At 38.5% G+C, this 12,712-nt stretch overlaps 1 protein-coding gene across 2 annotated transcripts; it reads right to left on the bottom strand.

Annotated features, from left to right (window-relative positions):
• Positions 1 to 3,559: 3,559 nt before the first annotated feature.
• LOC122077544 lies at positions 3,560 to 5,531 on the bottom strand. Of its 2 annotated transcripts, XR_006139821.1 has the most exons (3): positions 5,246 to 5,531; positions 4,735 to 4,956; positions 3,560 to 4,338 (listed from the first exon to the last, which is right to left on the bottom strand). XR_006139821.1 is itself a non-coding variant. In XM_042643506.1 (2 exons), the coding sequence occupies exons 1-2, from the start codon at positions 5,475 to 5,477 to the stop codon at positions 4,772 to 4,774; spliced, it is 417 nt and encodes a 138-aa protein (XP_042499440.1). In that variant the 5' UTR covers positions 5,478 to 5,530; the 3' UTR covers positions 4,576 to 4,771. The 2 variants fall into 2 exon arrangements, 1 of the variants encoding a protein (XP_042499440.1); XM_042643506.1 differs by lacking the exon at positions 3,560 to 4,338 and having other exon boundaries at positions 4,576 to 4,956; positions 5,246 to 5,530.
• Between the last annotated feature and the right edge of the window lie 7,181 nt (positions 5,532 to 12,712).

The following is a 12,712-nucleotide window of genomic DNA, read 5'->3' as shown; positions in this document are numbered from 1 at the left end:
GTGATTTCAGAAAACAAAAGAGGGCTTGCCGGAACTCCTCCGACAGAGTTCTATTTGCATTCCAGTTCTGGCCAAAGGAGAAGCTCTTGCCTACGATCCATACCCTTCTCCATTGCTCTCCAAAGAACCCAGTAATCACAAGAGTTGAAGTCAGTTGCAGACCATACTTGCAACTATTGCTGGTTCCAAGATTCAGACTTTATATTCCAAGTATTTGCTTGAATCTTTGAACTGTACTAATTAGGATTAATCCAGCAGGCTTGGGCGACATTAAATCTGGAATTTCAGAATTGTTGAGGCTTGATTTCTGTTGGCTGAAGCTTGATTCTTTAAGTTCCACTGGTTTCTGGTTCTCACGACAAGGAGAAGAAGACTAAAAATTGTGGGCTGTTGTTTGGGTCTTTTAAAACCCTGGTTTGACCATACTACCCTCAATTTTATTTCCTTATTGTCTCTTGTCCTATTTTCTCCCTGGTTCCTAAATTACCCTTTTACTAGCATGTTGTAGCTTGGCCTTTAGTTCCATCTAATTACGAGTCTGCCACTCCCTTCTAAAGTTCCATTTATTTACAGAACTGTCATTACTCCTTATTATTTGAGTTTATTACTATATTATGGGCCCTAAGCGATCTGATTTCGACTTTTGGAACACGGATCCGCATCAAGTGGTATCAGAGCAAAATTTCCTGCACTTCCCTAACCATGATAGGCAACTTCACCAATGCTGAGTTGAACAAATTGTATCGTGAGTTAGCCGAGAAACCAACAAAATACTGATGCTAGGCTTGAGAGGATTGAAGCTAAGTTTGACAAGTTTATGGAAGAGATGATTGCCTTTATGAAGAGGTCCGACAAGCGAGCTGAAGAAGGATCCTCTACATTACCTCCTCATCTCAACACTTTACGAATCGAAGACACACCTCAAAGGCAGCAATTTGATCCAGTTGTTCCCCAGGATGTTACCCGGCAATTTTCTGATAGAGATTATGACATCAAAGTTGAGGTTCCTGAGTTCAGTGGTGAAAAGGGACCTAAGGAATTTCTTGATTGGCTTACCAAAGTGGAGAGAATTTTTGCATATAAATCTCTTCCAGACATGAAGAAGTGTGAGCTCATCATCACCAAGTTTATTGGGTATGCATGTTCATGGTGGGATGATGTACTACATGCAAGGTTTGTCAGAAGACTTGGACCCGTTACTAATTGGGAGGTCATGAAGCAGATCCTGACTGAAAAATTTGTTGCTCGTAATGTTCCATAAATTACTTAACTTGCAACAAGGGAACAAAGATGTGGATTCCTACACCCTCGAATTCCACAAACTGTCTTCAAGGTGTCGACTTCAGGAAACAGACCAGCAACGGGTGATGAGATATATCAGTGGGTTAAGTACTGAGATTCGACTTGAGTTGGCTAACACTGATTTCAGGTCTGTTGATGTGGCAGCAGCTCATGCCAAGACAGCTGAAGAGAAGTCCATTTATTTGAAGGGTATGCTCAAGACTTCTTCAGTTTATAGATCTCCACCACGTATGGAGGAAAAGAAGCCTGAAGCTCGCAGAGTTGAAGAAAAAATGTCGGAGTTCAACAAAGATAGTGTTGGGGTGAAGAATATTATATGCCATAGTTGTGGCGAGAAGGGTCACTATTCCAATAAGTGTCACAACAGGACTCGTTCTGTGAACATAGCAGAGAAGTAGCCAACAGAGAAGAGTGAAGATGAATCTCATTTATATCCTTATCCCCTCGAGGACGATAATATTGTCGATGATGAAGATGAGGATGTAGAAGCTCATTCAGCTAGCCTTTCATCTTTTTCGAATAGACTAGTTGATAAGGCTCCTCTCATCAGACAGAAGGGTACTTTCCTACATGGCTCCGACCATAATGATGTTCATGCAGCTATTGATGCTGGGGCAGAGGTAAATTTTATATCTGTTGAATTTGTTTGAGCACACAACTTTCCACAGAAGCAGCTTTTCAAGAAGATTCACGTGCGAGGTTTTGAACCCATAGCTCAAGAAGAGGCCACTGTAGTTGTTCGAGTACACTTACAATTTGGGTCACTACAGTACCATGTGACTTGCTTGGTCACCCCATTGGCACACTACGACATTCTTCTAGGGCCACCTGGGCAGCGACATGTAGGCATTCTTTACGATGGTGCACGGAACACCATCAAGGTAAAGCAAGGAGGTCGTATGTACTTAATGAGGCCACATGCATTATCAGACATGCCACGTCGTCGACTGACTCCAGCTCAAGTGACACATCAGCCTACTCTCCCTCCTCTAAGTGTTATGTTTCCATCTTTTGTTTCGAGATACGTGCCACCTCATCAGCGAGCAACTTACAAGGGTATCTTGGGAGCACGACCTAACTCGACAGAGTCAAGTTCTTTTAAGACCGGGAGAGTTGATGCAGCTCAGCGAGGGATTAGTGCTATCTTTTAACTTGATTTTTATTTACTTCCTTTATTGGCTAGAGATTAGATTAACAGTCTTTTATTTATATTTGATTTTTATTTTAGTTACTATCTAGGTTTAGTTTCCATTTTTAATTAGCTTCCAAAATTATATCATTATTTTCTTCTTTAAATAGCCCTGTAATGGAGAAGAACTCAGTTTTGAGACTTGAAGTTTTTTTGAAAAAAATTGAATGTTTTGCTTGGCTGAATATGGCCTGCTGTGACCCCCATCTCTCTCGTTTCTGATTTTTCTCTCCTCTTATTTTCTTTTTCCCTTCTTATCTTCTCCTTCTTCTTGCTGGTTTTCTCTTTCCTACCCTCTATTCTCTGCTCATGACCTCATCACTGGGCTTTGTTCCTCTTCTCTGCCAGGGTGATTTCAAAAAACAAAAGAGGGCTTGTCGGAACTCCTCCGACAGAGTTCTATTTGCATTCCAGTTCTGGCCGAAGGAGAAGCTCCTGCCTACGATCCATACCCTTGTCCATTGATCTCCAAAGAACCCAGTAATCACAAGAGTTGAAGTCAATTGCAGACCATACCTGCAACTATCGCTGGTTCCAAGATTCAGACTTTATATTCCAAGTATTTGCTTGAATCTTTGAACTGTACTGGTTAGGATTAAACCAGCAGGCTTGGGCGACATTAAATCTGGAATTTCAGAACTGTTGAGGCTTGATTTCTGTTGGTTGAAGCTTGATTCTTCAAGTTCCACTGGTTTCTGGTTCTCACGACAAGGAGAAGAAGACTGAAAATCGTGGGCTGCTGTTTGGGTCTTTTAAAACCCTGGTTTGACCATACTACCCTCAATTTTATTTCCTTATTGTCTCTTGTCCTATTTTCTCCCTGGTTCCTAAATTACCCTTTTATTAGCATATTATAGCTTGGCCTTTAGTTCCATCTAATTACAAGTTTGCCATTCCTTTCTAAAGTTCCATTTATTTACAGAACTGTCATTACTCCTTATTATTTGAGTTTATTACTATATTGTGGGCCCTAAGCGATCCGATTCTGACTTTTGGAACACGGATCCGCATCAAGTTTTTTTTCCTTTTTTTGCTTGTTTCTCTGATTTGGCAATGGAATTGTAGGGGTTTTTGTTTTTTGAGCTTTTTTATCTGATTTGGTAATGGAATTGTTGGGTTTTGAGCTTGTTTCTCTGATTCGGTAATGGAATTGTATGGTTTTTTTTTTCTTTTATTTGTTTCTCTGTTTAATGATGGTAATGGAATTGTAGGGTTTTTTTTTTTTTTTTGCTTGTATATCTAATTTGGTAATGGAATTGTTGAGTTTTGAGCTTGTTTCTCTGATTTGGTAATGAAATAGTATGTTTTCATATCGGAATCGAAACTCACTCACCTTTGTATCATATATCAAAAAAAAAGGAAAAAAAAAATAGAGATTCAAATATAAGGGAGTTACGGTTTGAGTATCTTTGTTTTATGAGGATTTGTTGGAGATTAAAGGGCAACTGCTGCCTTTGGGGTTTGTTTCCCCTTGGAAGCTTTTGCACCAAAAAATAAGAAGAGATAGTAAATAAATAGAGATTCAATTACAGGGGAGGTACGGTTGTGCAATGAAGCTTCAAGCATAAGGTGACTATTTTGAAACAAAGCAAGGAAGAACGTGGAAAAAGGGACAATGAAAGTAAGTCTCGCTACTCTCTCTTCTCTCTGTCATTTGTTTGTTTTGGTTCAGGTGGGGAAAGGGAAGAATAAGGCGTTTGGTTTCAGACACATACATCACAGGGTGATGGAGATCGGCTGGTCACTTCATCACTCTCAATCCCTTCGTCACCGTCGATCTGTCACACCTCGTCGTTGATATCTCCGTCGCCATCAGTATCTTCGTCGCCGTGAAGGTCCAAGAATCCCTGCGGTGGTGATGGGGTGAGTGAAAACGTGAAAGTGAGGGTTCGATTATATGGATTGGGTTAGAGGATATGGATAAGGGTATACCTGGCAAAAAAAAATTTGGTAAAGGCAGAAGGGTAGAATCGTACTTTAACATCCACAACTAACAGTTTACTATCCAAGTTATCTGACAGGGGAGATATGTGGGATTTTTTAAAACATAGGGGAAGGGTGAAATAAACGCAAACTACAGGGGAGGGGATGTAAATCACTCTTATTTTTATCTTTCTCTTTCTAAATAGGAAAACAAAATTCATGGCCTCTTAGCACAGCAATTATCCATCATGTCTATAACCTTAATCTACTATATTTTTGCAAGACCACGATCCAACCCAAACCACACTTGTTATACTTACAGATGACAAATCTATATACATTTCTCCCCACAATGTCTCATGGATTTGCAAAACTTCTTTTGATTTCTTGGATTTTTCTTAGGCATTCTTTAGCCCTTTCAATGGCAGCATCGAGCTTCTCCATTGAGTGATTCGACCTTCGAAGTATTCGCTTTGTTGATTGTGGATTATCCTCAGGTTTTTCAATCTCAGAAAACTTCCTCCTCTTTCCATTTGATGAAGCTGAAAAAATAGATATCAACTAAGTAAAACAACTCAAGTTCTGCTAATATAGATTTGTGCTCTAATCAATTTTATTTATTTATTTTTTGTAGCAGGTGGACCATTGTTGACCGTCTGATAAGAATCTATCAGACCACTAAATGTGACATTTTTCTTTCAAACCAGGCTATATCAAACGATTGGACGGTCTAGATTCATCCAAAAACAGAAAGACGAACACCAAAACATGAACATATTATCCATACAAGGAAGGGAACGAATGGAGTAATGGGAAAGGGAGTAGTAGTACCTTGTGTGGTTGCAGAGGAGTTAGGCGTGGAAGGGATGGAGTCCTTCCGAAACGATACAAAACTGTTGTGGAAATATAAGGGAGATGATGTATTGGTTTCTCCATTGATGAAGTTTCTAAGCTCCATCTTGAGAAACCCAAATCGATTTGGGTGTTGGGCTTCCAGAATCTGCAGCTCCTCCTTCGCCTGTTCGATCATCCATTTGGAGGACTCCTCCTCCATCGCCGACATTAAAGAACCTCTCTCTCTCTCTCTCTCTCTCTCTCTCTCTCTCCCTTTCTCTCTCTATAGGTTCGTTCTGTCTTTGTCATCAGGAGGAAGGAAGCTGGAAAGTTGAAATTGGAAAGTGGGGAATCCATACAAAGAAGGGTTGTCTGCAAGACCACGACCAGGTGTGGGCCCTACTTAAGGTGGATTCTTTTCTGTGTATTGTAGGATATGATAGGATGATCATAACCGTTTGATTTCAGTCCTTTAGTTGAGTGTAGAGGCATGAATGGACTAGATTCGCTTAAGGATAATAAATTGGCAGGATCACATTTCAACCAAAGAGGACTTTAGATTAAGAAGCAACGTGCAAGGTAGCTTTTTTGAATAAAAAAACGTAAAGATACAGTTGGAAAAGACATTAAGGCATAAATGCTGCTCTTCTGTGACTCTGTCTGGTATTAAAGGGAAAGTGGGCTAGGAGCCAAGGAGCGCGCTATTCGGGGAAAAGTGGCCGTTGGGTGTTCAATCTCCAAATTCTCCTTATCAGAAAAATAAAAATAAAAGAATGATGAATTGGAGTTTAGTTGGTAATAGAGAAATATTTAGGTGAGAATTATAATTCCCATATTAACTTAAGTGAGAATGGAAATTGTAATGTCGGTGTTCTGGACCAGGGTTATCAAACGGTCGGTTATGCTCATTTTCGATTGGGTTGAATCGATTTTGGTCTAAGAATGAGTGAGATCAAAATCAAATGGTTAAAGAATTTTGACTGGCTTTTCTTTTATACGATTTTGATTTATTTAGTTTTTTCCGTATCAAAATAGTACTAGTTTAGATCAGTTACAAATATGAATAGGAAAATTGTTTGATGTATTCATGTTGTAATAGGAACAAAGAGGGATAAATTGTAAGGGAAAAATAACTAATATTGAAATCAAGGATAACTAATCATTGAGAAGATAATTAATATTGAAATCACAAAATTAAATCTATTATCAAATCATATATTCATTTTTAATTGTACAACTAATTTTGTATAAAGAACAAAAAGATCAATGGAAGCACCATTACAAATCAATTTCCCTATTCACAACCTCAAACTCAATAAATTTTTTTTTATTGATTTCATTCGGTTTGGTTTTTAGTCTGAATATCGGTTAATTTGGTGCGGTTCGATTTTTAACCTGTCCTAACATAGCATAGTCCAAACAAATCCCATAAGAATCAGTTCAGTTCAATCTAGGTTCTTTCAATCGATTTTCAATCAGTTTGACCGATTCGAATTAGATTTTGTCACCCCTATTTTTTATATAAGAGGAGAGTCTTATCTTTATTAAATATGGCAAAAAGGCCTCAATTATGGAAGGGTAGGCTTTTTTCTTATGGTGCCAAGCTTAAGCTGATGACATTAGTTATGCAAACATCTTATTTTTATTGGACTAGTGTGTTAGGTATTCTTAGCTCAATCATCTTGAAGATTGAGGTGGCTATATTTTTTCCCTTTGGAAAGGTAGTGATAGCAAGTTGGAAAATGGCAATGTCCATCTGTATTTGATCGACAATAAAATTGATGTTAATAGAACTACTACTCTGATTTCATTTCAAGTTTTTTAAAGTCTAAAACTAATAGATTTACATGAAGATATCCAATATTGAATCTAACTAGCAACTGAAACAAAGATTAAAAAGTATTATCCCACTAGGCACACCTTGGGTCACTTACACGGGCTCGTTTAGTGCTCTTCACTTCTTTTCAGTGAAAGTTGAATGATTCTCATTCAACCCTGATATGATCCGATCCATGCGGTTGTGAGGTCAGTATGTGTAATACCCTTAATTTTTCTTTGACTTAGTCCAACCCTAACCTTAAGTGATGAGTTAGCTGATCATGGAGCAGCCAAAGTCAATGTTTGTAATGGATGACGTGGTGGTCAAAATGTAAACTTGTTGACCAAAGTCCAAGATTCTTTGGCCTTATCACCATTCTAAATGCTTTTGAATTGCAAAATTCCTTTTTTAGACTCATACCTTTTATGGTGACTATGTGGTGAGGCATAACTGCCTTTTTGTTTGTCGGTCACTTATAGAAACTCCTAATTTGCCTTACAATTACTTGCCTATTATAAACCATATTAAATATGGTATTTTATCTCCCCACTTCACATTATTTTCTTATTTGGTTTATATACTTATGGTTGATTTTCAAACCATTTTACCTATTATGCTAACTATTCAAATTTATGCAATTATGATTGAACACCTAGATTAATATCCTTTTAATTATACTAACTTGGTGATGTCTTTTTCCCCTTCCTTGTGAGATTCAAATCAAGGGGGACAAATTATCAAATCAAGGGGGTAAATTGATTATCTTTTTTTCCTTCCTTATAGGACTCAAATCAAGGGGGGCAAATTGCATTATCAAGGGGCATGTGGGCAACACTTTTGATATCTCCTCTTAGCATTGCTAAGTAAATTGACAAAGGAGAAAGTTGATTGGCCCTTAAAGATTTTATTCCTTCTTTGAATTAGGAAGAGTGTTTGGGAAATAAAAAGAGAAGAGGGGTAGGTTGGCAGCCTCTCACAAGGCTGCAGATTTTGAAAAGAGAGAAAGAGAGAGAGAGTGGGACACCCCCATCTTTTTCCCCTCTCTTGGTGATTCAAGTGAGAAAGAGAAGAAGAAGAAAGGTTCAACCCCTTCTCTTAGCTTCGCTTGATTAGGAGCGAGACGTTCGTTCAAGACCTTATATCTAAAGGGTTTTTTTTTGCCTTTTGTGAAAGTTTCAGTAAGTGATTTAATTCACTCTCTACACATGGTTTTTTATTTTATAATTATTAATATGTGATATAGGAAATTAACTTGTATGTTTATATATTAAATGATTTTTTTTCTTAGAATTGTAAATGTAATTCTCTTGAAATTTCTATCACTTTATTGGGTTTGACATTTCCCACTTAATAGATGAAAGCATATTATAAATTATGATTTATGTTTATTTCATTTTTTTTTTCGGATTTGTGATGGTTACATTATGTCCCTATGTGGATTTTTGGATGATGTATGCTATCATTGAGCACATTTTGGTTGTGCGAAAACCTCACTATCGATTAAGGTCACAATACGATGTGAGCCGTAGTACGGTTCAAGACGATAGGGTGTGTTTTACGCCTTACAAGAATTAATAGTGTGATTGTAATATCTTGCATATGGGATGAATGTGGATCATGATCATAGTACAGTGTGAGCCGCAGTACAGTACGGGGGCACATGCCATTCCCATATGTTTAAACTATTATTGTGATCCTTACCTAAAAAAAAAAAACTATTATTGAGATTATGAATTATGTGAATGGGTTAACACTAAATCACAGTACGGTGTGAGCCATAGTACAGTACGGGATGGTGGTGTTAAATTTCATTGATCATGATTTGTGATATCTATTATTGTTTGAATGACTTGTTAGATTTTTCTTTATTTTCATAATAACTCACATTTCATTTAAAAAGAAACTTTATTTCTTTTGTTTTCAAACTTGTGTAAATTGTGATTTTTGCCATTTACTAAGCTTCCCCAAAAGCTTAACATTTACAATATTGCAGATGATGGGATTGAGATTCATGAAAAATGAGGTGGAGAGCCTATTGCATACCTATGGTCTAACAAGGATGATGGTGGCTTTGACTTGGGTGGAGGCTATTTCTAGTTTCTTGATGATTCTATTTTCTTTAGCTTTTTCTTTAAAGTCATTATAAGGCTTATTTGACCTTTAATGTCATTTCATTTTAAACATTCCTATGGGGGAAGTGTCTTTTATTTTGTTATTTATTATTTAAGACTTCTGCTGCATATTTCTATGAATTAATTACATATTTTTATTTATTTTATTTGCTTATTCTCATGTTTTGTGGAAATTCATACCGTTTCATTCCGTAAAATGAAATCGATCTTGGACCGTCAGCGACCAAACTCCTAGATCGGATTTGGGGTTGTTACAGTATGGGCATGCGGGACTAGTCAGGCCAAAGGCCTAGATACCCGTCGTTAGCCAAAAAAAAAAAAGACTAAAAAGTATTATAACCACATTTTTTAGAGCTCACTTTCATGCAGCCAGAATTTCCAGTGTACCATTAAAAGGAATTTGAATGGAAAGACTTGGATTAATTGCGTAAGGTTTAAAGCGGGTGTTCTGTGAAACCATTTACCATATACGGATGGAAAGAAGTCTCAAAATTTGGGCAAGGAAGCCTAGATCCTTTTCTTAGATTTTGGATGTGATTTTTTTTTTTTTTTTTATTCTTTGGCCAGTTTGAACTAGATCCTTATAAAGAAATTTGGTTCTATTGCAGTTACGTCAACTAGACGTACATGTGAGGATTCAACACCTACCCCTTTTGTATGTACCCTTTCTCACCTTTGTAATGTCAAGAAATGGAACAAGTGTTGGATCCCTACATGTACGCACAGCAGATCCAAACTCAAGTATCCTTTTGGTATCTCCCCCATTGGACTAAGTCCGGTTAACATGCTCAGGGGGTGTCAACTGGTTGGGCTCGGTTGGGCTTTGTCAGGTTTGACCAATTTCAAGCCTTGCACCGTGAACACTTCTTTAGCTAAACAGTCTGAACTTTGGTGGATATGATACGATTTGCAATCGGGCCGATCGATCTCGAGCTATAATTTAACTGTCATAAATGGGCCTTAATCAGGCTACGAACATGTTTAGCTATAACGAGCATTAAATGATATCTTCCCTAAACACCAAGGGGAACTTGATCTTGGCATTATGGAATTGCTTGGTGCTCTATCTTTTGCAGAGGGTCGGCTGAGATTGTGGTAGTTTTGATGATTTGAATGCAAGGGTATCTCACTTTCTGGTGTGAAGCCATTTCATTGATAACCAGTCTGGCTTTGATAATGCAGCCAAATCCCATAGTTCCTAATCTTGGTAGGATTCTTCTTGACGATTGTCAGTTGCTCTTCTAGACTTTCTTGAGCTTCCTCAAGGAATACCATAACTTCGACATCGTCTACTTAGGGCTCAAGCAAGACATTGAGATTGCACAAAACTAGAAGCTGGGATTTCCTAGGGAGCCTTGGATCACAATAAAGAAACTCCATTGTAGCTTAACATATGTGATGGGGGTGCAACAAGGCCGGGTTGGGATGGGTTTCTTAAAACCCTAGCCCAACCATGAGTCCCCTTAACTGGGCCCAAACCCGCACTGACCCTGACTCAGGGCTGCAAAACTTCAACCTTGGCCCTACCCTTAAGGGTTCAACCCAACCCTTACCCACCCTGATTGGCCCTGATTTTTCAGGGTCGAGCCAGGATGACCCTAACCCTGACCCTGATTGACCCTAACCTTGGTTTTCAAGGGCTGGGTATACCCTAACCATGACTCTGCAAACTATGAAATAACTTAAAAATATAAAAAATATCCATAATAAAGAGGAGATAAAAATACAAAGTTACAAATTTCTTGATAAAAAAAGCAAGAGAGAACGGTGAGAAGATATATTAGGAGTTTTGAGGTGTCAATGACTCAATGTCAAACAATATATAAAATTATGTGAAATTCAGGATTAACATCAGGGTCATAACAAGGGTCAACATCAGGGTCGGGTTCAGGGCGGGCTGGCCGAGCCAAAGACATAAACCCTTACCCGCTTGACCCTGACTCAAGGTCAGAAATTTCAGGGTCGAGCTGGCCCTCAGGGCCAAAATTTTTGGGTCGGTACTTGTTCGAGATCAGGGTGGGCCAAGGGCGGGTTCAAGCCATCAGGGCCAAACTTGCACCCCTAATATCTGATGATGAGAAAAGCCCTCAGAAAAATGTAGAAGAGGTGGAGGGTGGCCAAAGGGAAACTGGAAAACAAAATGAAAAAGGGTAGGGATTTAGGCTGCGTTTGGTAGTCATTCAGTTCCAGAAACAACGTTTTGTGTCGAAAATAGAATTTTCAATTTGTGTCAAAATACCATTTTAAAACAAAAAAATGGTGTTTTGGTAAACCTGTTTCAGGAACAATTACCCTAGTTGTTCGATCACTTTTTGTTTAGAACTAAACAAAAATGACGGAACAAGGTTTCGTCATTCCACCATTTTGCGTTTCTAGAGTTTGATCGTCCTTTTTGGTAAAAACAAAAAAACAAAAAACAAAAAAACACCAAGTTGACACCAAACGCTTTATTCTGTTTTTTTGTTCCCATAGAACGAAAAAACATTTTTTTTTTTTTATGACTACTTAACGCAGCCTTAGGGTTTTGGGAATTTCCTTCTTCACTCTTTAGTTTATAGATAGTGGGATTAAAATGGGAATTTCAAGTATAATCAAGGGAGTCAGGTTAGGTGGAACTTAAAGGGGTCAAACTAGGTCAGACTTTTAAATAGGTTGGGTTGGTTGGATATCTGACGTCAAGTTTACCTTTGCACCGTGTACTATCTATTTATAAATATGTCGATCTTAAACCCAACATATTTATTAATCGGATCAGTTCAAGTCAAACCATAAACCTGCCAAACTCGATCGAACCTATTGGTGCGGGCTTGAAACTTATATAGTGGCTCTTCCTTGTTTAGGAATTGTTCACCTTGTTCTCCTTTTTCCTTTCTTTCCCCTACTTAGGTCCGTGTATCTTGAGTTTCTATATTCTTTATTCAAAACAAAAGGTAACGTACATTCCTTTCAAGGGTTTTAAACTGTGAGCGCTATCTCTTTCTCAATTATGGAAACGCACACACAATCATTTCATTCGCCAGAAAGAATAAGAAAATCCAGGTCAGCTTCAGTCTGTATTCAGCTAGAAAAACCCTCCGTAATTGGAAGCCCGGTTACTTTCTCTCTCTCTCTTTTTGGCTTTATACCAATGGACTCTCTTCACTCTTCACAGTGCTTTCTCTCTCTCTTTCTCTCTCTCTCTCTCTGAAATGTCTTGGGGAAAAGCACCAGAGATTGAAGAAATTGACTATGAAGTATTTGCGGATTTGGAACCACTTGATCCTAATCTCCCATGGGACTGGGATATGGCCAGTAAGGCCAAAAAACAAAAACAAGCTAAAGAAAAACAAATGGGGGCACCACCACCCATGGTGGAAAAAGATCCTCCGGAAGAAAGCCATAGTTATGTCAGCGCACAGCAGCAGATGCTGCCCCCACCACCACCACCACCACCACCACCACCACCACCACCACCGGTGCTGGTGGAAGCGGCTGTTGAGACACAGAAAACGCCTGCTGATGAAGGATGTGGAG

This window comes from Macadamia integrifolia, chromosome 4 (genome assembly GCF_013358625.1).
Source record: "Macadamia integrifolia cultivar HAES 741 chromosome 4, SCU_Mint_v3, whole genome shotgun sequence".
NCBI lineage: Eukaryota > Viridiplantae > Streptophyta > Magnoliopsida > Proteales > Proteaceae > Macadamia > Macadamia integrifolia.
The sequence above is the reverse complement of the archived record's forward strand: the minus strand, read 5'-3'. Positions and strand labels throughout refer to the sequence as shown.

Excerpts from the sequence above, each read along its gene's own strand:
- LOC122077544 (XM_042643506.1), bottom strand. The coding sequence starts at position 5,477 with ATGTCGGCGATGGAGGAGGAGTCCTCCAAATGGATGATCGAACAGGCG. Across the intron at positions 4,957-5,245 it reads CTCCTCTGCAACCACACAAG|CTTCATCAAATGGAAAGAGG; the intron begins GTACTACTACTC and ends CTATTTTTTCAG.